The sequence below is a fragment of the Octopus bimaculoides genome, chromosome 2 (assembly GCF_046866305.1).
Source record: "Octopus bimaculoides isolate indiv1 chromosome 2, ASM4686630v1, whole genome shotgun sequence".
NCBI classification, from domain to species: domain Eukaryota; kingdom Metazoa; phylum Mollusca; class Cephalopoda; order Octopoda; family Octopodidae; genus Octopus; species Octopus bimaculoides.
Window position 1 is genome coordinate 87594590 of NC_142929.1, and position 25767 is coordinate 87620356.

A 25767-nucleotide genomic window follows, 5' to 3' on the forward strand; every position below is an offset into this window, starting at 1 on the left:
CCAATCACAGCAAAAATGACTTCTGGAAGCTCTGTGGTTAATATTACATGCACAACTGGACAACTCATCCAATCTCTTTCTCATATTGCTACCCAACCCTTGCACCTATCCCACTTCTGATTCCAAATTTTCTTTCTTGTTATCCAGAACCATTTTTACTTGTTACCCATTCTTCATCCATTAATATTGTTCTCTATACCCACACATTATATTGATCTACCCATCCCTCATTCTCACATTGCACAATGGAATTCTCTTTTCATGCACTAAACCTCACTCTCCCCGCCTTCTGCTGTAGCATACCCAAACACATCATCTCTCTCTTGTGTTTTCCATGTTAACTGTTGTTACTACTGTCTTCTTGCATCCTTCTAACTTCCAGACTTGTGTGCCATTGACTATCCCCACACCTGCATCCATCACTCCTTACATCCACCTGTCAATTGTACCCAATCCTTATAGGTGTTTCCTGCTTCTCCTCATCCATTTCCTTAACTCCTACTCCCATGTACATTCTTCTAAATCCCCATCCACTCACACTCCTAGTTTCTGTTCCCACTCTTTTCTACTCACCTTGTGCCTTGAAGTGCCACCTGGACAACTCATCACCAATATTTATCTCTTTGGAGATGCCATCATTCCATTCTCATTCTCTTCCCTAAATGTGAGTAACTCCCCTACAATAGAAATCTGCTCTGCCCCATCTCCCTTACTCATACCTTAACTCCACCCTGCTTGCAAGCTACATGGGGACTTCCCTAGTGCCAGTGGAAAGCATCCACTACACACTGTAAGTTGGTTGGCACTAAGCAGGGCACCCAGTAATAGAAACCATGAAGCAGAGAAACCACTGGAGCACATTGCAATCTTTATACTTATTAGATCCTGTCAAACTGTCTAACCCATACCAGCATGGAGCATGGATGTTAAATGATGATATTTGTTTAGTCACCTTCTGTTAGTAAAGTTCTTTTATATGTAAGTGAATTATATGTTTTTATCTGTATATTAACCAGAATTCTGCCTTTGTAAAATGTATAAAACACTAAGAAAAGTAACTTAAATAGTAAGAAAATCTGCAATTTATTTTGGTAGTGATTATAGCAGACAGCAGCTTTAGCAGTGATGATAACAGAGTAATAGTAACAGAGATAGCACTGGCAGTGATGGTAACAGAGATAGCACTGATGACATTGATAGTGATAATAGTAAATGCAGATAGAGAGAGATGGGGGGAGAGAGAGAGAGAGAGAGAGAGAGAGTAATATAGGAGTTTCTAAGAAGCGAGAGGCTGTGTGATGTCACAGTATCATTAGCTATGTCATCCTCTTATGGATTATACATACAACTTGTGTAGAGTAATTTAAGTTCTAGTACCTTGTTATTTATAAATTTTACACATAATGATCTGATTAGATTTTTATTTTTAATATGTAAATATTCACCATGTGGTATATACAACTGTGACAAGAATAAACAGTTAGATTTTAATGTGTAGACATTATTATTTGGATTTTTTCTTAAATACAATTATATATTTTGCCTATTTTTGAAGATTTGTTATATATTCCCATTGTAAAGTAATTTAATTTATCTTCTTAATTCATCCTGTGATCATTGATTCGATTACTGATATTTTATGTTGCAAATTGAATTTGTTTTATCTTATATGAAATTTAGGGATTCTCTCAATGATGATCTTGTGAAATTTCTGCAATTTTGGTACACAAGCATGAACTAAATGTGTCCTAATACACATTTAAAAAAAAAAATCATTTCTTGCGAATAAAATTTTCTATTCGGACACCTGTGTGAATATGGTATTGTTATCAACCCCAGTAAGTGTTTGTTCGGAGTTGCATCCCTTCATTTTCTCATTGTTGATAAGGATGGCATTTTCCTACTTCCCAAGAAAGTCAAAACCATCGTAGATTTTCCACCACCCACATCTCTCCACAAATTGAAGGAATTTCTTGGCTTGGTAAATTTCTACCAGAGATTTTTACTCCACTGTGCAGAGACAGCCCAACTGCTCACAGATTTGCTGCGACAGCGAACAAGCAAAAATACAAACATTGCCCTGAGCAAAAACAAATTGCCTCTTTCGCTGCCTTGAAAAAAAGCATTATCTAACTCTACCATGCTGGTGTATCCCAAACCAGGCGCCCCAGTGTATGTACTAGTTGATGCATCTTATTCCAGAGTTGGAGGTGTGTTCCAACAACTCACTGACGGTATTTGGTAACTTGTATCCTTCTTCTCCGAGTGCTTAAAACCCACCGAGACTAAATGCAGAAACTTTGGTCGAGAATTACTGTCAGTGTATCTCGCTGTCAAGTATTTTTGACACATGCTGGAAGGTCGTGTTTTCTCCATTTAAATCGACCATAAACCACTGGTTTATGCCTTCAACGCCAAGCCTGATTGTCACTCACCCAAGAAAATCCGACATCTAGACTTCATACCACAGTACACAACAGACATTCGTCAGATCAAGGATGCAAACAACTCTGCAGTTGATGCCCTGTCATGCATGGAATTTAATGCTATCCATACCACTGCTACCATCATTGATCTCCAGCAGATTGCAGCTGATCAACAAGATGACAAAGAACTATTACAGCTCCAGAATTCATCATCTCTGAAATTTCGGCAATCACGGATACCCTCTGCTACAGGCTATATTCAATGCAACACCTCCACTGATCATGAACGTCCATACATGCTACAGAAACATATATGTGCCGTTTTCTCTGCTTTGCATTCCCTAGCATATCCTGGTGTTCACACCACACAAAAGTTGATATTGACCCATTTTGTGTGGCCCAACATCAACAAGGACACCCATGATTGGCCAAAAAGCAAAGGTCCATCTACACATTAAATCTACCATCGGTTCCTTTGCAACTCCAGATGCACATTTTCAATATGTGTATACTGATATCGTTGGACCCTTGCCTCCTTCCAACAACTGCAATCACCTGCTCACCTGTGTTGACAGATTTTCTCACTGGCTAGAAGCTTTTCCCTTATTGGACACTTCTGCAGAGACTGTCGCCAAAACGCTAGTGTTTCACTGGGTTTTGTGTTTTGGCACACCCACAACGATCACCACAGAGGACATCAAGTTCAATTCTCACCTTTTCACCGAGCTGACTCCTCTCCTCAGGTGTAAACACACCTGCACAACAACTTATCACCCTGCAGCAAATGGCATGGTCAAACGCTTTCACTGCCAACTCAAGGTGGTTATAAAAGAATATCCAGACTGCTCCAACTGGTTGGAATATCTCCCTCTCATCCTCCTTGGTATTCAATCTATGGTTAAGGAGAAAGTTGGACATACTCTGGCTGAACTGGTCTATGGCACAGCACTTGCCTTACCTGGGCAGATGATAGATCCTATTTCACCACAAAACTTTCTGGACCCAGCCAAATATGTGCACCACTTACGGACACCGATGTTGCATTTGTTCCCTGCAGGCCCCAGACAACAGAATGTCGCTTCACATGTCCCAAAGGACATCAATACTTGGACGCATGTTTTTGTTAGAAGTGACGGAATACCTTCTCAACTTCAGTCACCATATTCTGGGCCCTACAAAGTAATCGAAAAAGAACCAAAGTATTTCGTTCTTGATATTGGAGGAAAACGAAATACTGTCTCTGTTGGTTGCTTAAAAAAAGCATTCGTCGAAGGGTACTTAATTTCAGTTCCCGCCATTCCTCAAACAGACTCAACAACTTCAGCTTCACTCATCGCAAACACCTCAGATTCTGCCCAACCCTGGCACACCAAATCAGGAAGAACAATTCGATGGCCCACAAAATTTGTTCAAGTGTTTTGAGTAAGTACAAACTCTTTACCTACCCGTCTTCTCAATTGAAAAGTCCACAATGCCCATATCAACAAATAAAAACAATTTTTTTTTCTTATGATGATGAACAATTTACACATACATAACCAAAGTGACTCTGCACCACCCATATACAAACCAAAAGAAAACAAAGACCATTTTGTATAAAAAAAACATTTTTCTATATCAATGAAAACATTTTTTATGAACATTGTTCTGCTAATTGAACTGTCTGATCATTTCACCAAACAAACTTTTTCCATGAACATTTTCATTTTTCTGTAAAATTACATTTTCTTGCATGTGCATATGTTTTGCTTTGTTTTAAAAATGCTCTCTACATCACACCTGTCTGCTTACACACATTTGCACCACTCATATTTTAACGTGTGCTATCACTTGCTCTCTGCACCACTGAAAGACAGCTTACCTCTATTGGGTCACGTAATCGATAGAGTTGCATATCTCTTTCAATGTGCCAGCATACTACATTTATGCTTCTGCCAAGGCATATACACATTGCTTAACATATATTGCACACACCAACTCAGAACATTGGTTCTTTGCTTTATATTTTTATTTTTCATTTCTTTCACTTCCCATGTTTTTAACATGAATTCATTTGTTTGTAAATTAAACTGTATCCATTTTTCTGCATTACACACAAAATCACACATTTTCAATATCACACACATACGTATTGTTCGATCTCTGTGGCTTTCTCCCTAGAAGTGGGGTAGTGTAAAAACTAAGGCTTCCTTTTTTTCGAACTGAGATTCGAAACTGAATCTAAGGATTCTCGCTCGTCCAATCCACCACTGGCAAAACAGGCGCGAAAAAAATTTCTTTGTCCTGTCAAAAAATGATGGATGAATTTCACTTCGACCTACGACCTGAGCTGTGTCATTTAAGGTTCAAGTGGACAGGAGGCGGCCTACATAAGTAGAAATTACTCCTGTGGTATGTCTGTCCTTCTAGCTGTCATGACCCTTATAAATACCACAATCCATCAAGGGACTGCAGATAGCCATCACCAGGCAAAGACAGCCAGCAAATAACTTGCACCAGTCAAGCAGTCAACATAGAACCACATATTCAGCATGAACAACACAACACAGTAGCAGTCACAGAACATAAACAGACACCACCGAATGACCAATGCACATACAGACACAAAACATGCCCGGTTCTACCTCATCACATCAACACAGTATTTCCCCTGTTTATTTTCTTCTTCCCCAACTCGAAGCAAGTTGGTAATGTCATGTAGTGAATTTTTTGGTGTATACAACAAGTAAATGCAAGTGTCGATTATATAAATTATTTAAACCACAATCTGATGCTTTCCCATTGTTTTACTTTGACGTCATCCACATGCCTATTTCATCTGCTACCTCAACATCTTTTGCTACACCTTTTCTACTACACTTGTTATTTATAAATTTTACACATAATGCTCTGAATAAATTTTTATTTTTAATATGTAAATATTCACTATGTGGTATATACAACTGTGACAAGAATGAACAGTTAGATTTTAATGTGTAGACATTATTACTTGGATTTTTTCTTAAATACAATTATATAGTTTGCCTATTTTTGAAGATTTGTTATATATTCCCATTGTAAAGTAATTTAATTTATCTTCTTAATTCATCCTGTGATCATTGATTCAATTACTGATATTTTGTGTTGCAAATTGAATTTGTTTTATCTTATATGAAATTTAGGGATTCTCACAATTTTTAAATGATAACTTATTGTATAATTAAAATCCAAGCTAAAATGCACAAAAAAGGTAAATATTGAAGGTATAGTGTCAGGCAGAAACCTCTTTCTTGATAATAAAACATAAATATTATAGCTTATTTACTAAATCAACCATAATATTTAAATCAAATCAAGAATGGTAACTTCTTCTACTGATTATTGAAATGCCGGTAAGCTGGAGCAGTGCCAAATTATTTACTGTTGCATGTCATAATTTAGTAAAAAAAATATACCAAAACTAAATTTTAAAAGTTTCAAAATTAATTTAAGTATATTAGAAATTGCAAATTCAGAACGTCACAAGTGAATATTTAGAAAAATCAACTGAGGTAAAACATTTCAATTAATTAAGTTTAATTGAGTTTTTTTTTTAATTACAATTTTTAAAATGTTATTTCCTATAACAATATAACTAAAAAGTATTTTAAACCATTTAATATGCAAAATTCATTTTAAGAATATTGATATAAGAGATAAACAATGTAAAAAATATCACCCATCTTCATATTAAAAGATAAATTTCAATAAAATAAAAATATATAAGAGATAAGGAAAAATAGTTAAAGACACTTTAGAAAGAAAAATCCAATTTTCTGTTTGTCCCCCCCACCCGTACATACAGGTTTGATTTTCCACCTCAGGTAATATTTTGTAATACAGTACTTAAAAATTTCAAAATGTTTACTTGCAAGCAACAACAAAATAAAATAGAACATGGAAGCAAACAAGATAACCTACCTCTCTCAACTTAGAAAGTTGTGATGTGTTATCTGATGTACCAAGGCTATGATTAGAAATATCATCAGGTTTAGAATTTTTAGTTACATCTGTGTTCTCAGTACCTGATATTTTATTAACAGCAGTTTCTTCAGTAGCCTGGAAAGTATAAATGTTTAAACTGTAAGAGAAATTTCATGAGACAATCAGATAATATACTATATGATATACAGATCTGATTATCTCTTAAGATCCAATGAGGGTTGTTTGCAACAATGAAAACAATGCATTCAATCTATATGTATTTTGAGTTTCATAGCTCAATACACAAAACATCTGCATCAACTGTGATACAGGAAAATATGTTTAAAGTGTATATTCAGACAGAAGTACTACTTTTAAGAATAGAGACATGGCAGATGTATAAGTAGCACAGGGAACAAATTACAATAGAATGTAAGTAGATGGAATATGATTCATTTGACGCATTTGTTATGAACATGTGAAGATGTATGAATTACTTCTTAATCATGCTAAATTACTTAATTTGGATATATAAATCTATATGTAATCATGTTATCACAATAATATAATAAATGACAGAAAAGGTCAAAATTTGTTTAATGAATTTCTAATATAGCTATACAAAGCTTAGAGAAGGAAGAAATAAATTTAGTTATAGCTAACCTTTTCTAAAAATAGTTTACGAACAAAGAGCAAGTAGTTCCAATAACAAACTGAAACTAGATCACAACATTGTTTAATATAAGAACTTCATGCGTACATGCATGTGCATGCACACGCGATTATGTGTAATGTTATAGGAAATGTTATAGGAAATAACAGTTACAATTTCTGGCCATGAATTTTCATTTGTTCAATGAACTGAAGTACCAAGTTCATTGAATTAGCATATAAGTAGCTGAGACTTCCACAGACACATGCTCCCTTTGTGTAATTCTCAGGTGGGATCAATATGGCATGGCATGACCTTAAATAGAACAAAATAATTAACAAAAATTTAATGAAAGCAAGCAACACTTAAAGCATATCTAGTTGCACTCAGAGTTATGTTAGCACCAAGCCTCAATTTGCTTTCAGGCTCACCCTTTTTTTTAAACTTGAACTACAAATACAATTCATCCAAGTGACTTCTAAGGAGTCTCTATCTATCTAATCTCACTCATATAGTCTGGGTCAACCAACAGTAAGATCATATTTATTATTGTGTGATCGCAAACCAAAGTTCATAACTACTCGGCCATACTGCACCTGCAGAGAGTGGACAAAATAATTGAAATACCACTTTGTATTTAACTGTTTTTTTTTATTGGCTATAATGTTTCAGTCTGTATATATGTGTTCATATGCATTATGTATGTCTTGTACTTCATAATATAGCCCTCTTTTTTTACTTCTTTTATTTTTTCTGCAGATATTTATATTTAAATAAGTTATAATGTATGACCGTTCTGATTTCCAGAGAGGACAAATTATTGGAGTATAGATGGTTGGAGCTTCAGTAACTAAAACTACTCAGTTATATAATATTTTGAGAGGGTTAGTCTCTAAAATCATGTTAGCATTCTAAAACCAAAGTAAAACCAGATTTGGCAAGCATATTTCTGGACAGAGGGCAAAGTTTACAGGGAGGGGCCACAGAATGATGAAACATACCGTCTAAAAACCATCAAACTACAACACTAAAAGTGACAGCAGAGCCTAACCATCACCTTGTCAACCCTGTGTCAACTAAAACTGCTTGTCATGAGCTTCATAAGGCTGGAATACCATGAGCTGGTTACAACTGTTAAATCTCTCTTATCCCCCACAAACATTGATAGGTGGAAAAAATTAGACTATCAGAAGTGGTCAATGGCTGAATGGAACAATGCCACCTTCTCTCAAGAATCATAATGCACCCTTTATCTCACTTCAGGGTGAGTTTATGTCTGGAGACAGCCCAATGAAGCCTTTAACCCTGACTGTGTGGCCCCTTCATCAAAGTATGAATGTGGTTCTGTGATGATTTGGGCAGCCATATTGTGGAATTCTATTGGCTCTTTAGTTGTTCTACATTGCAGAGTTAACACCAAGGATTATTTGAGTATCTGGGCTGATTATGTCTATTTTATGGTTACAAACATTGTATCCTTCCAGGATGATAATGCACTGATACAAAATTTATTGTTATTCAAAATTGGTATGAAGGGCATAAAAGGTAGACCACTTGGATTGGCCTCCATAATCACTGGAACTCAATATCACCAAACATTTCAAGTGCATTCTGGAGCAGCAGGTGAGGAGTTGCTTAACTCTGCCATCATCGCTGAAAGAGGTAAAGCAGGTTTTCTCCTAACAATCATTCAGAAATTGTATAAGTCAATTCCTCAATGTATTTAAGCTGTGTTTATTGAGAAAGGTGGACTAACCCTGTATTAAATGATAAAACCCCTATTTAACAAGATGTTTCTATTATTTTGTCTAACCCCTGTAGATATATATGATCTTTCTTATGTATTTTACTTTTCTTAACTTAATATCTCTCCACGCAGAGTACTCTGGAATTATTTCCTATGCCCTGATAAGACAAGATTTTAAGTTATATATGTGCTCTCCTCATTTCCCTTGTATGTTCCAGTTGCTTTATATTCTACAACTTGAGGCCAACAATTATTTATAATATAACTTTATAGGAAGATGTGTCTTTCTACACCAGTTGAATATGTGAATAATCACAAAAATATCTGGATGTCCTGAAAGCTTATAAAGTAAATATATTCTAATCCAATATATGATCAAAAAACATTGTCACAGAGATAAAAATACTTGAAGTTACTGGACACAGAACTGTTAACAATAGAAACTATTCCTTGATTTTGCAAGAGCAATTTCTTCAGTAGAACTCTTTATTACAAAACACCATGAAGGGTGGGGTGAAAACTATACTTTCTGCACACATGCCTAAATATGTTATCCCTTGGTTTAATTTTTATATCTCCAGCTGTCAATTCCCTACAGAATTCATGTCTATTATATTTTATTTTATCCATCTACTTTTCTTCCTCTCCTATCCTTTTCCTGCCTTTTGTTTACATTAATGATGGACAAGTCTTTAAACTTAGATCCAGCATCTTAATTGATAACATACAAACGTATTTATTATTTACATTTATTCTTTATTGCCAATACCATTTTAAATTTATCAATTATCGGTCTTCCGAATATTGTGCATATAAAAGATGATTTTGTATGTATACAGCAGCATCGAAGCATTGGTGTAACCATGACGTTCTGTTGATCTGAAGAGTAAGCCTTCTACATCTGCATTGATTTGTAAACATACAATAGTATTATGCGATGTGTAGTGTGCATACTGGTGCAGACACATAAAATCATTTATTATACACTGAAATTATTATTACATGATAAAGGCTGTGAGATGGTTATCATCTTGCAGATATGAAGTGTTTAAATAAATATATTCCCTCCTCATACCTCTTGACTTTTAATGATCTATATACTCCTCATGAAATAATTTCATAGATTGGATCTATTCGATTTCAGCTGCGTTGGACTTTACATTGTATCCTTCTGTATTGGATTACTATGTGGTGTGGTAGCCAGGTCCACTAGAGGAGCTTTCTGTGATTGCCACGGGGTTCTATGAATCCATATATTGCCCTACAAATTTATATATATATATATATATATATATATATATATATATATGACATGCATTTTTATGAATTAAAGTCAGCCAGAACAGGTTTTAAACTGCAAGTGAAACTGGAACAAACATGACTAGTAAAATAACAGTTATAAACATAATTTTATTTGATGAGTTTAAAAATCTGGTCATCTCTCATGTCTCATGAAAATCTGAGATAATTCAGCACTCACTTATCCAGATCTAGCCTAATTCAGTTAGCCTAATTAGTATCTAAAATAGTCAACTATTACACAGAGATTATTCTATATTTATGACTTAAAATAACCCCAGAATACTGATAGTAATTAGCAACAATGTAAACAGCTATGGATTTTTAGGTATATACAAGGTGGTAAGGCTAAATTTAATGATTATTTATTCCTTCTTTTTGGGGGAACAGTTGGTGAACTGTCAATGGTGGTGGAGAGCATAAATATCAAAACTGCAGTTGAGAAAAAGTTACCTGACATGGAGCACTGGAAACTATCTGAATATTAAAAAAGAGTTACCTGTATCTGATGATTTGCACTGGGCATCAAAAGGTTAACATCATGACTGTTGTTCAATGTTCTGTGAACACTGTAAAGGCTGTAGGACATGACATGGACAGCTGCAACAAAGCCTATGAAGCTGTGGCCAACAGGAAGTGGGTGTCTACAGTGAGGGTGATGTCATACTTTCCATATCTTCGATATTGAGCCTTGTGTTCAATTCAGATGGCTATGTGAAGCTGCTAGAGATTGGTCAAACCCCTGATTGGAGAGGATTGCTGCTGGAAGGCCATGTGTGGCAGCAAGATTCAGCTCCTTATCATACCTTAAGAGTCAGAAGTGGTTGTTGGAGAATTTTTGTAACTTCACTAACTGCAATTTCTAGCATCTTAATTCTCCCATTTATAATCCCATGGACTACTATGTGTGGGGTGCAGTTTTGAAAGAAACTAACCACTCTGCTTGGAACACCAAGGCTGAGCTGGGGGGCTAAGATCAAAGAGGGGTTCAGAGATCTTCCCAAAAACACAGTGAGGAATGTATGTGCCAGAGTCTAAAGCCTTCTTGAAGCCATAATGAAAGCTGAGTGTGGCTACTTTGAGTAAACTGTTATCTCCCAGCCAAGTTGATATTTAAAAAATGTTTTTAAATGCTTTTATTTTTGGATGGAATATTGTTTTTCTTTTCTACAAACTGTTGAATTTAGCTCAGACACCCTATAAGTTCCTTATTAATTGCAATAACCTAACAAATACCTTTCCTTTTTCTAATCAAGAAGAGCTCCTACTGAGCTATGGATAAAGGCTCCACTTTTTTTTTATCAACAGAATGATATTATACTAACCTTAGATGCTGAATTTATCTCCTGTTGCTTCTGTGTACAAATTACTGTATCTTTGTTATTGGCAACTTTTAAAGAATTTGAGTCAGCATTTTCGTCTTGAAGTATAGTTTCTTTAGAAAATTCCAAAGAATGAACACCTAACTTGCGCATGTTTCTTGACTGAAGATGTTTCTTAGGTGACATTTCTAATTCACCTTCAGGAGCTTTACTGGTTTTAAATGAAGTTTCACTGGCATTAACAATTTGGACTCCTTCAGTATTTGATCCATTTCTTAAAAGACTACTATCACGAATACAGGACTTTTTGGGAACATCAGAACCACTGAAGAAAGAAAAATTACTATATATAGCATTTACAGGAAGTTCTATATTTTATTCTGATATGTAAATGTGCTAAAATTCACAAGAACACACATTCTTAAATGAAAGAATATTTTTATAAAATTTGAAGTATTTTGTAATATAAGAGATATTTTCGTCTCTTCATTTTACTAAGATCCTATTATTTCTGGTTAGATTGTCTAAACACAATCATTTTTGCAGCATTTCAATTTGTTTGTAGTTCCAAAATTATTTTTTGCTCTGTACAAAAGAGATCAGGTAAAACATTTTAAAGAAAGTAACTAAAACAAAGATGAGTGACTACAATACCCTGCTTCCGCTAACACGCGCAAGATAATGAACAACTATTTGAAAAAGCATTAATACTAAATGAAATATGTTCTAAGTACCAATTGCATTTAATTATACATTTAGTACCCGGTAACCAGAAATTAAATTTTATTTTATTTTTCATGATACCAATAAAACCTAAATAAAAACATATGAAAACTTCATTAAAAAATCAATTAGTGTATATATGTATGGTACATGAAGTTACACTATAAAATTAGTGATATGTATATGCATAGTTCATGCACAAAAAAATATAAGTAAAAAAGCGAATAAAATATGTTATCATTATTATTAAAAATAAAATTTTGATTGCAATGTATATATTGCAAAATATATATTTTTTGAGACTTTTTCTTTTACTGGTTTCAATCATCCACATCAGCAACAATTATATTGCTATGCAAATTTGGACAGATCAGCTTAATTCTACCTTGTGTAGTTATATTAACCCTTTCGTTACTGTATTTATTTTGAGATGCTCTGTGTTTCTTTCAATTACTTTAAATATAAGAAAGAATTTAGTAAAATAACTTAGTTATCATTCAGCTAGTGTTAGGAACATAAATTGTGACTAAAGTTTAGTGGAAGATTTTAATTCAAAACTTATGAAAACAAGAAATTTGTACCTAGAGCCAGAGCTGGTTTCAGCCGGGTTGGTAATGAAAAGGTTAAAAAGTGTTATAAGCTCTTTTTCTCTCTATGGTCAGAAAAATGAATAACCACTCTGCAGTTTAACCATAGAATCCTTTTTTATAGTGAAACTAAACATGAGTGTTTACAAAAAAGTTCTTCAATACATTCAGTTTAGTTCCTTCTCTCTCATTCTCTTTCTCCAACCATTTATCTGCCCTCATTCACGATACTTTTCTTTTATTTTGTGGTGATTTCCACTGCCTCCAGCATAGCTACCTCTGAATTGGCTGCTATTTCTGCTGATTCTCTCTTCCCTCCCTTCCTGTTACTCACTTACATAAACCCCTCTATCTATGTGGGGAGCTTAATTCTCACACTGCTTACTTGTTATTATCCATGAATATCAACATGTCCAGCTCAATGAATCGTTCTCTTCTTTTCTGTTAATCGTACATCATTCATCTATTTTGTGTTTCTACCTTATAAAATACTAACCTGCCAGTAATCTAATTTAGCTAACTCTTATAATTGTAATTTTTTGGATCCTCCAGCCTGATTAAGCAAACACAACAGTCTGATGATAAATTGCAATAAAGGCAATGTAGATATTCACCACCTCTGCCTGACTTTTTAGGGACAGTTTCCTCTCTGCTCATTTCTGTGTAAGACTGGCTGCTCTGCTCATCATGTCATCCCAGTCTTTGTCCACATGGAAGTCAGGACTGAACCAGATCCCATGTAGTTTAAATAATCTGTCAGTCCAGTGTCCAGCAACACCATTGACCTGCCTCTCCAGGTGCTCAATTATAAGCTCACCGACTTGTCAGCATTGATTTTGGTCCCTACATTCTACTTATATTCCTCTAGAATTGAGCCAAATGTCTTCACTTTAGAATCATCTGACACCATGACATCAACCACATACACTGATACAGCCATCCCATATCACAGTTCAATAGGAATGCTCCTCAACTGCTTCAACTTCTGATAGACTGAGCATGCGATGTTAAATGTTTCCAAAAGGTGGCTGTTTACTTTGACCACCAAGCAGGTGCACTGTGCATTACAGCAATCTAGCCTTTGAAAACCATTCTGAAACTAGTCACTTTCAGGACAGCTTTCAATTAGTGATGGCTAATCCTATCAAATGGTTTGGACTGATCCAAATTGATCAGGGCCCCACAGAAGCCAACTTTAATCCCAGCCCTGCCTATGATGTATTACATAAGGTGGAAGTTGTCGTGGATAGAGCTGTTTGGGACTGTGCATGTTGGTACATCCATGACCAGACCACCAACAAGTGCCAACCTTTACACTAACACCTTAGCCAAAATCTTAAACTTTGTGTTTAGTAAAGTTATGGGCCAAAAATTCCCTAAAATGTCCCCATTATTGGCACCCTTCCTCAACAGTGTTACAACATCCCAGCTAACAGCATTAGGAATTTCCCTGATCTGCTGCCAGATGTCTGCCAAGAGGCCACGAAACAAATCTGGCATGAATACATAAAACTCATAGAGTAGACCATTTAAACTGGCAATTTGTAATTTGTCCACTCACTCATTGCCTCCCATATTTTAGTGGCAATTATTGGCTTTTCACACAACCTTGCTGAGAGCCACTATAGGCCATCCAAGTACAAATTACAGTCTGCTACTGTCGTCAACCCATTGCCCTCTCCAAACAGCTACACAAAGTGCTACTTGGAAAGTGACTCTCATTTGCTCATAACCAAGTAGCACGCACCTGTCCTGATCCATCAAACACCTGATAGTGGTCTCATTGCCATGTCATGTCTCTATGATTTGTACCCATTGGATGGCTTTAGTTCCTTCATGCTTGAGTGCACAAGCCTTAGCTCTAACAAGGCAGCCTTCATGTTTTGCCTCAAAGAAATAGTCAAGGGCTATTCTTACTGCTAGCATATCCGTTGTGATGCCTTTACTAATTGCCTCTTCTAGGTTGCTAACTAATTCTCTCTTTTTAATCTATTTCTTTCTATAGCTAGCTCTTTGCCTAGTGCTATTAATTCTACTCTAATCACCCTCTTCAGGGTGATCCTCCACCAGTTGTTGACAATTTCCCCTGTCAGCTGCAACTTAACCAGCTCATTAATCTAGTCCCTGTAGTCTTTGTGTACTGGTAAGGATGCATTCAACATCCAGTAACAGGGTCCCTGTGTATGGGTCCTACCTAATTTGAAGTGCAGATCTACACTTTCCCTATCTACTGAACAAACAAATATTCTATCTCGATATGATCTGGATGACCTGTTGTGATTGCTCTATGTGTACACTGGCACATCAGGAAAATTCAGTCGGTACCTGTCAGGCAGTGCAAGACATTCCCAAGAAGAAATCTGGCCTTTCAGCCCCTGTTGAGGTATAAAAGGCTACCAGTCTAAGGCAACACGGGTCCAAGAAGACTGCCCATACTTAGAGATCTAAAAATTTCTGCAACAGCACTGCTACACTGCTACCTGCTGCTAGTAGACCACAAGATGAGAATATTTTGTAGTGTTTAAAAACAGATGCTAGAGTAGGTTTTTTTGAAATTCTCATTTCACTAATGGTAGTCACATCTAAATCAAGCAGCCTGAGATCATTTGAGCAAGTGAACTTACTTCCAAGCTGATCCTACACCACACACATTCACATACCCCACTATCAGCACAATCATGCTAGTTGGAGAAAGGAAAAGAGGAGGTCATTCATATTGATTTTTGAGAAGCCTGGATGTTCTGGACCTCTCTACTGGTGAATATTTTCTAAAAGGCCTTTCTGAAAGCCTTTTGTCTATTGTCTTTTTAAAAATTCCAACAGTAGCTGAGAAATTTTCATGAATTGTTTTATAAACGTCTGAGGACATTTTTATTAATAATCTGTCCTTCAAGATTTTGAGGATGAAATTCTCAACTTCCTTTCCTTCAATCTCAATGTTATGGTTATTTTGATTTACAAAATTCACTGATTCATTGTTGCTTTCGTTCACAATAGTGAAATTGATGGATACATTTTGCATACAGTTGGAAGTATTTTGATGTTTTTTGCAGTTTCATTATTGGTTGTTACTGTGTTTTCTTGTTGATGTTTTTGTTGAGTGGTTGTGAATTGGGCTGCAATTTTGGTTTCTGTGTTTGTTTTTGCTGTGTTCTTGGAGTAGGACTATGTACCCTCCTCCTTTTTCGCCTGCCTCCTTTTGTTACAGTGATTTATATTTCAGCCTGCTCTTCTTTCTTAATGTTATTGCTGTTGTTATTGGTTTGGGGAGCAGGGTGTTAGGAGAAGTTTGCTTTTCTGTGGGAGCCAAGAGTAAACCCCTTCATTGTCTTGTTTTGGTTATGGGTGTTGGAGTCTTTAGTACTTCCTCCTGATTTTGTGTTTGCAGTGTTGGCAGCAATGAGTGGCTTGTTTTCTGTATCTGAGAGCAGAAAGCCTTTAAGTGAGTCACAGATCCACATATGCAGCATTTTGGCTTTCTACCCTCCACTATCTCTGACACTCTTGAATGTTTTGCTGAATTTTTGATTTGCTGAACTGTCAAATATTTTGAATCTGCTAGCAGACAAAAATATATTACCATCTGTATTTGTTTTTGCTGGCATGACAGTGACATTTACTGTAGTCAACACTACATCAGTATTCTCTTCATTTTCAGACAAAGAATGCATTCCGTCACCAAATACTATAATTAGTTCTTTCTCCACTATGTTTCAAAATATTTAGAAAATACCAAAATATTTGCTTTTTCCAGATAGTTCAAGCAAGCTCAAAAATATTGATGTGCACCTCCTACAAAACAGTGAGAGAGTCTCTAAACAAATACTGCCAGCACAATTCAGGCAATGTTAAAAACAAGGCTGTACAAATTTAAAATGAATGAATGGGGACTTAACAGGCTGAAAAGATTGAAAATAATCTTACAACTTACAGAGTGTCCGAGTTACCATGTCTTTCCAGTATGGTGGCCATAATAATAATATTGATAATGGTTTTAAATTTTGGCATAAGGCCGGCAATTTTAACAGAGAGGATAAGTTGATTACATCAACCCCAGTGTTCAACGGGTACTTATTTTATCAACTCCAAAAGGATGAAAGGTAAAGCCAACCTCAGCAGAATTTGAACACAGAATGTAAAGATGGGCAAAATATCACTAAGCATTTTGCCTGGCTTGCTGACAATTCAGCCAGCTCACTACCTTAATAATAATAATAACAACAATATAATAATCCTTTCTACTATAGGCACAAGGCCTAAAATTTGGGGGAGGAGGCTAGTCAATTTCATTGACTCCAATGAGTAACTAGTACTTATTTAATCGATACTGAAAAGATGAGAGACAAAGTTGGCCTCGTGGAATTTGAACTCAGGGCGTAAAGACAGACAAAATACTGCTAAGCATTTTGCCTAGCATGCTAATGCTTCTGCCAGCATGCCGCGTTAATAATAATAAAAGATGTGATTGCAATAGATATCTTATTGGTTGAACAATATTTTGACAGCTTGCCTGTCTTTGTTGAGTTCAAAATGGAAAGTGATGCACAAAAATTCAAAATTATAGACATTCAAATTCAAAATTTGAATGAGGCAACCGACATTACCACGTTAATGGAATGACATCATCAGTCTTCAATTCTCAAGTTTACAACTAGCAAAAAGAATAAGAAAGAAAAAAAGAGAAAAGAAAAGAAATAAAAGAAAAAGGAATTATACTCTCCATGCATCCTCCCCCACTACTAATTTGGTTCCCTATGTAGCACTGCTCTCTCACTCAATAACAACAACAACAACAACAACAATAACAATAATAATAATAATAATAACAATGATAGACGATAAGAAGAGCGCAATGCAATTGTAATAGATTTTTTTCATTAGTTTGAACGATATTTTGGCAGTTCAAAATGTAAATTGAAGAAACACAGAAATTCAAAAATATAAATGATGAAATCCTGTGTTCCCATTTTTGACTAAATGACATCATCAGTCTTCAATTTTGCAACTGGCAAAAGCAAGAAAAAAGAAAAGAAAAATATGACAAGTAATTTTTACTTTTAGGACAAATGTTAGGTGACAAACTTATTGATACTGGAAACTCTCCAGAGAAGTTTTTATTTGATCAATCAAAAATGCAAACACAAAATTTTGCCTCAAAAACAATAAATTTGTTCCTTTCCTGAAAATAAAAGTTTTTCAAATGCCAATAAAAACTAAAAACGTCACTTAGTTTTTATCACCCACCCAGAAATGGATTACTCTTAGAAAAATGACTATTTTTATCACCCAATTGGTTTCATGTTTTAAGTGAAGAATTTAAATAAAACCCAAAAGTTAGTCAGAAATCAAATGAAAGTAAGACTATGAAAGACACTTGCCCAAGAAAATCATCACACTAGAGAATAAGTTCTTCAATGTCTTTCTTTTCTGAATCACTACATTCAAGCATACTATTATCCATCCATACACACTTCTCTCTCACAATATCTTGATTCTCTCTGACACACAGACTCACAATCCAGAACACCTCAAGTCTCTGATCTTCATGCTGCATATAATTTGTAGATACCTGGAAAAGCAGCCTTAAATAAATATAGTGAGGAAAAGAAACTTGACAGCTTCTTAGAAGTAATATTTTCTAAAATGTAATGTTTAGCAATGCATTGTTTGTTGTAACATGAGCTGTCCAAATACTTAATGCTCATGAGTTCACAAATAGGAGATAATCTTGAAACTTCTAAGGATGCTTCAGATTCAGGAAACAAAGCTTCTATAGCTGCAAATATTCTTGCGTTGCATTCTTTTAAAGCAACTTCTAAGTTCTCCGATACAGGTATCAAAAACACTAGTGTATATTCATTAAAAAGTACATATTTGCTATCAGAATCGTCATGACCCAGCACTGACATTACTACTGACGATTGTGTAATATACTCTGGAATTCTAGGTGTAAGTTGAGAACTAGAACAATTGCCTTCTAAATTATATTTCTTAGCCTGAGAGAAAATACTCCAAAATTTCCCCTTGTCTATTCGCATTTTTTCAAAATATTGCAGTATTTATAAGACATATTCCCTCAGTCAAATCACAGTCATGGCATTGTAACAATTTATTTGATGCATCAAGAATGTTCAGAATATCTTCATGAAAATAAATTTGAGGCTAGTAATCTGTTTCAAAATATCTTTTGCCACAGTTCTGATGTTTTTGTCAGAATTGTCATGTTCTGCATCTCAAAGAACTTGCACAATGTGTTCATGATTGGTAAATATAGCAACCACAGTTGCTAGATGCCCTGACCACTGTTGTTCAAATGTGTACCTTTGTATACAATAAACAACTTTGGTCAACGCAGGAAGTTATAAAGAGTTTTACAAGCTCCAAAACACAGTCTGATGTCACTAATTGCTTCAATTGCATGAACTACAACCAAACATAACTGATGATTGAAGCAGTGCATATATGGAATTTCCTCTCCAATTTTCTGTTGCATTATTTTCTGGTCAATTAAGATAAAATATTTTCCAGCTTTAGTCCAGTATCTTCAATACTTTGCATAATAGCATGAGACAAACTTTCACCCTTAGAGTCTTTGCTCATAGTTAAAGCATGGAAACTTCCTGATATGATCCCTACTTTTACAAACCTCACAATTATTGAAACATTTTCAGTATTAGTAGGATGATGAGTTCAATTACATTTAATTATAAATAAAAGGATAACTGAATAATGAATTTCATCATTCATTTGATTAAAACATCAGCTTTCATAAGTTGTGTAAATCCACCTTGCATCATAACAGATGTGTATGATGCATTTTTAGGTATCAATGAAAATATCTAATTTAATTTGGAATCTTTTGTAAGAGTGTATTAAAAAAGCCGTAAAAAAAGTCTAGAAATTTCATTTTTATTATCATTATACCAAAAACTCCAACAGAGCTCTGCTTCACTTTTGCACCAGAAGACCTACATACCTCTGTCCCCCCCCCCTCTCCCAAGCCATCATCCTCCTTCTTCATCTTCCCCTCCCATCCAAACCATCATCATCCTTCATCTCCCCCTCACTCTCTTTCTTTCTCTCTCTATATATATGTATATAATAGACTAACCCAACCAAATAGCAGCCCATTACTTAATTTAACACTGGCATAATTATAACTATATTTGCAGCTGCAGTAACGCTTATATTACAATGCTTACCTTACTCTCACCCACAATAGAGGCAACAATTTTAACATGTTTGAAGGATGATAGGTTAAATGCAAGAACAACTGTTATGACATGTCTGTTATCAAACGATCACAGAAACCCTTCTTTTCAACTGCTGAATAACATCTCTCCTCCCTATGTTCCTTCACACAACCTTTTCCTTGTTTTCAGAGTTGGCACTGTAAATGTGGGTACATTAAAATGTAGGTCTAATGAGATTGTGGAGATATTTGAATACGAAGATCCACCCTGGTGAAGAATGTACCCCCCAGCATAGACCGGTCATTAGTGACTTTAAACTCCAGGCCAGAAGGATGCCAAGGAGTAGACCAATCTGGAAAAGATGGATTTGGAAGCTTAAGGAAACTTCATATGATCAGAGATTTAGGGACATCCTAATTGAGAAATTTGATGAGAGGGAGGAAGAGCTACAAACTTGTGATACAGAGGGTAACTGGGATTTTCTGCAAGACAGCTTGCTGAGTGCCACAGATCAAATCTATGGCAGGTGCAAAATCCCTTCCAGACCTAGGGTAACATGATGGTGAAACAATAACTGTAGACAAGGCCATTAGAACAAAGAAACAGGCCTGGAATAGTTGGGGGAGCAGGGAACTGTATCAGATTGTCAGAAGGGAAGCTAGGAGACAGGCATATTTAGCCAAAGGAGAAGCAGAAAAGAAATTTGCCTATGTTCAGCATCGTGAGGACCAAAGAACTGAAGTATTTTGGATTGCAATATAGTGTATGAGAGAAAATTGTGATGTTACAGGAGAGAAATGAGTTCGCAAGGATGATGGTGCACTTACTTTTAATGAGTCTGCAAAGAAAGAGGCTTGGAGATGCCATTATGAAAGACTGTTGAACGTGGAGAATGAATGGGAAGAGGAGAGTCTGTCAAATGTTGACCTAATTGAGGGATCAACTACCCGAATCAACAGTAACCTCGTAGATAAAGCAATTTAGGATATGAAGATAGGGAAATCCCCCAGTCCATCAGGAGTCACCGCTGAGATGCATAAAAAATTTGGCAGTGTGGGTTATGGTTTAGTCACCTGTATCATAAATCAGGTGGTTTATGAAGGAGTCATACCCAATGACTGGTGTTGCAGCACCATAGTCAACTGCTACAAAGGTAAAGGCAATGCCTTAGACAGAAATAATTAGAGGTATCAAATTGTTGGATCAGGTGATGAAAGTTACGGAGAGAGTCATAGCCCAACTAATTAGGGAGAAAGATAGTCTAGATGTGATGCAGTTTGGTTTTGTGCCAGGTAGAAATACCACCGATGTTATATTTCTGGTAAGGCAACTGCGGGAGAAATACCTAGCCAAAGATAAACCACTGTATTTGGCTTTTGTTGACTTTGAGAAAGCTTTTGACAGAGTCCCTCAATCCCCTATATGATGGTCAATGCAGAAACAAGGGATAGACGAGTGGTTGGTGAGAGCCATACAAGCCTTGTACAGGGACGCTACCAGTAAGGTGAGGGTGGGCAATGAGTACAGCAAAGAATTCAGAGTTCAAGTAGGGGTTTACCAAGGATCGGTGCTCAGCCCCGTCTTGTTCATCAGAGGAATTCAAGATGAGCAGTCCCTGAGAATTCCTCTATGCTGACGACTTTCCTCTTATAACTGAATCACTACCTGAACTAGAGAAGAAGTTTCAAGTATGGAAGCAAGGTCTAGAATCAAAGGGCCTTAGAGTTAACCTAGCAAAAACCAAAGTCATAATAAGTAGGAAGGCTGATAAATCACAAATCCCTTCAGGTAGATGGCCCTGCTAAATCTGTAGGAAAGGTGTAGGTAGAAACTCCATAAGATGCACCCAGTGAAAGCTTTGGACACATAAAAGGTGCAGCAATATCAGATGAAGGTTAACAAAGAAACTAACTTTGTTGAAGGTGCACAGGTACAATAAATGCTGAAAATGCACAGAAAATAGACTCCATCAACTGCCAGGGGGGGGGGGACTAGAGGTAGTATATAGCTTCCGTTATCTAGGTGACCAAGTTAGTAGTATAGGTGGATGCTTCGAGAGTGTAGCTGTGAGAATAAGATTGGGCAAAGTTCAGAGAGCTCCTACCCCTGCTGGCAACAAAGGACCTCTCCCTCAGAGTGAAAGACCGATTGTTTGATGCCTGTATGTGAACAGTCATGCTGCATGGCAGTGAAACATGGGCTATGAGAGCCGAGGACATGCATAGGCTTGAAAGAAATGAAGGTTGTATGCTTCACTGGATGTGCAATATTAGTGTGCATGTTCAACAAAGTGTAAGCATCTTGAGAGAAAAGTTAGGCATAAAAGGAATCAGATGTAGTGTGCAAGAGAGACAACTGCACTGGTATGGTCATGTGATGCATATGGATGAGGACAGCTGTGTAAAGAAGTGCTGCTCTCCAATTGTGGAGGGGGGAAACCTGTGGTAGAGGTAGACACAGGAAACATGGGACAAGGTGGTTAAGCATGATCTTCAAACTTTGAACCTCGCAGAGGCAATGACTGGTGACTGAGACCTTTGGTGATGTGCTGTATTTGAGAGGACCCATCAAGCAAAGTGTACCTGTGCCAGTGGAACATAAAGAGCATATTTTGAATGTTGGGCCTCACAGAGTCAAAGTGGCTGAGTTCCTTTCAAGCATTGGGCCTAACGGAGGTAAAGTGGCAGAGTTCTTCTCGAGCACTGGGCCTGATGGAGGCAAAGTGGCTGAGTTCCGTTGGAGTGTTAAGCCTCACGGAGGCAAAGTGGCTGAGTTCCCTTCGAGTGTTGGGCCTCACGGAGGCAATAACCAAGATCTTTGGCATTATATCATGCTTGAGAAGAAGACCCATCAAGCTGAGCAAAATTGCAGTTGCGGCAGATACTGGTGTCACGCAAATTAGCACCCTGGTGTCACACAAATGGCACCCGTGCCAGTGGCACATAAAAGCACCCATTACACTCTTGGAGTGGTTGGTGTTAGGAAGGGTATCCAGCCATAGAAAACCATGCCAAATCAGATTGGAGTCTGGTGCAGCCTTTCAACGTGCCAGCCCAGTCAAACTATCCAACCCATGACAGCATGGACAACGGACATTAAATGATGATGATATTGTCAAGACAGGTGATATTTTCGTTGTAATCATCCCAAAGTGCAAGTTCATTAACACATACAAATTGAATCACTCTTACAAGATTGTACAAGGTGGTATCAAAAAGTTCTTGATTATATGTATGCTGTAGTCTGTGATCTTGTCATGGACAGGAAGTTGGAACAAATAGCCAACGTGAAATTTTGTGCTTAACTTGGGAAATCTGCTACAGAAACATCAAGCATGCTTCAGCAAGCTTATGGCGACAAGGCAATGGGTCATATGCAATGTTTCAAGTGGCACAGGCACTTCAAAAGTGGAAGAATGTCCCTGGAAGATGATGAGCCATTTGGAAGACCTGTCACGAGCATCAACCCCAGAAATGTGGGGAAAATTCATCAACTTGTGCATGAGGATTATCAGAGCACAATCAATGGCATTGCTGATATTGTTGATCTGTCATATGGGTCCATATTGCCAATCCTAATTTCTGAATTAAATATGTAGCATGTCCCGGCCAAGTTTGTCCCCTGCCTGCTGACCACTGAGCAGAAAGAACATCAAGTCAAAATCTGTCAAGATCTCTGTCAGTGTCCCACTGATGACCCATCCATCACCAGTGATGGGTGTTGGGTCTGCAAGTGTGACTCTGAGATAAAGCAGCAGTTGTCACAATGGAAGAGCCCTTCATCTCCACAACCAAAGAAGGTATGGCAGAGCTGCAGCTCAATCAAGAGTGTACTCATCATTTTTTCGATAGCCACAGTATTGTGTATTGTGAATTCATACCCAACAACATGGTATCGCTTCTGCTTCCAACCTATTTATCAGATTTAGCACTTACAGTTTCTTTCTCTTCCCCAAGATGAAAATGCAACTCAAAGGTCACCATTTTAACACCGTTGTTAAGATCCAAAGTGAATCGCAGAAGGTCCTCGACTCACTTACTGAAAACAACTTACAGGCTGGATTCCCAAAGTGACAGGAATACTGGGACCAGCGTATTGCTGCACAAGGTGACTATTTCAAAGGAGATGATGTTAAAACTTAGGTAAATAGGCTATTTTTATTTATTAAACATAACTAGTCTGGGAACTTTTTGATACCACCTCATGAATAATACTTATTTTTTCTTTTCAACTGATTTTCATTCACCAGTGTAGATACATTCTGATTAGTTGTTCTATGTTTCTGCCTTTCACTCCAATTTTCATTGCATTTTTGTGTGTGACAGAATTACCATGCTTGCCAAAAGTTTTGCTTTTTGACGAAGCAGTATGCTTGTTAGTATATCCTTCAGCTTCAAAACTATTGTCAACATTCAGGGATGTACAAAAATAATGACAACAATAGCAGAAAGCAGCCTTAAATTGATCTGAGAATTCTAACCAAGGTCTGGTATTGAACCATGAAGCAAAGAAGTTTGTTTTTTTTAACTGTATTGTTTAAGATAATTATTTTGGTTGAAATGGTATCATATCTAATCCAGATAAATCATTTGGGAAGCACATCAAGTTCTTTAGGTAGCATAACATCAGCTGCTAAAGAAGTTAAAGGATGGTGTAATGTTCTAGATTCAATTAATTATGGTTGATTTGAAATGGAAGAAATCTTAGTTTCATCATTTTCAGAGGTTTTCAAAGTTTTGGAATTTTTGACCGAAAACATACAAGATTGATCTTTCTCATTTCATTGCTGTTTAATTTGAATAAAATACAATTTTTTTAGTTCAAGCAAAATAAAATAAAATTTCTTTGAAGAAAATCAAACTATTAATTGTTATTATTTTGAAAAATAGAGTATTTGGGGAATTTTCTTATAGAAATGTTTGTTCCAACTCTATACTTTTAAGCTGTTGCATAATTTTCATTGAAGAGATAATGTTATAATTGAAGTTGTGAGGTCAAAATACAATTATGGAAAATCTGAAGGACTTCTTACTTTTTTTTTTTATCACAATCTAAGAGAGGACATCAAATTCTCACTGCTTATGAAATGAATTTCTAAGTGAAAGTAATCAATTTCTCTCTCTCTCTCTCTCTCTCTCTCTCTCTCTCTCTCTCTCTCTCTCTCTCTATATATATATATATATATATATATATATATATATATATATATATATATATATATATATATATATATAGCATCATCATCATCATCATCGTTTAACATCCACTTTCCATGCTAGCATGGGTTGGACGATTTGACTGAGAACTGGTGAAACCGGATGGCAACACCAGGCTCCAGTCTAATTTGGCAGAGTTTCTACAGCTGGATGAGAAAAGGTATGAGAAAAGGTTGAGTTCTATTTCATCCTTTACTTTAGGGAATTCCAAAAGTCGATTTCTAATAAAGAATCTTCATATTGCATTGGTAGTTTACTGCTGTAAGAATTTTTTGAATATGAAAATGCTACAAGTATAAGGTATGTTATGAGCATTTAAGGAATACATATCCTATAGAAACTCAACAAACAATTAAAGATGGAGAAGGAAAGGTGTCAAAAGTTTTAAAAGAATTTAATACAATCATTTCGAATAGTAACATTAACATGTAAATAACATGGTAAAAAAATTAGAAATTAATTTAATTATAATTAAATTACATATTACTGATCTCCTCAGTGCGAAAAAAGAATACTTCAAAAAAATACATCAGTAAAATATATTGTTACTGACGACTAGATTGAGTGAATGTCACATAACATATTCGGATATACATAATATCCTTGTGAAAGATAAAAAACATGCTAAGATAGTGTTGTTGAGTCTAGTTGTGTATGAAG

The 25767-nt window shown here is 36.1% G+C and overlaps 1 protein-coding gene across 1 annotated transcript in view; it reads right to left on the bottom strand.

The window, feature by feature from the left end:
• The window catches only part of LOC106874321 (uncharacterized), a 456333-nt gene that overhangs the window by 343396 nt on the left and 87170 nt on the right, over positions 1-25767 (bottom strand). The window contains exons 8-9 of the mRNA XM_089338627.1: positions 11392-11713; positions 6366-6503 (exon numbers count right to left, since the gene is read on the bottom strand). Of these exons, the coding sequence (XP_089194753.1) occupies positions 6366-6503; positions 11392-11713 (460 nt within the window). The remainder of the gene's footprint in view (positions 1-6365; positions 6504-11391; positions 11714-25767) is intronic.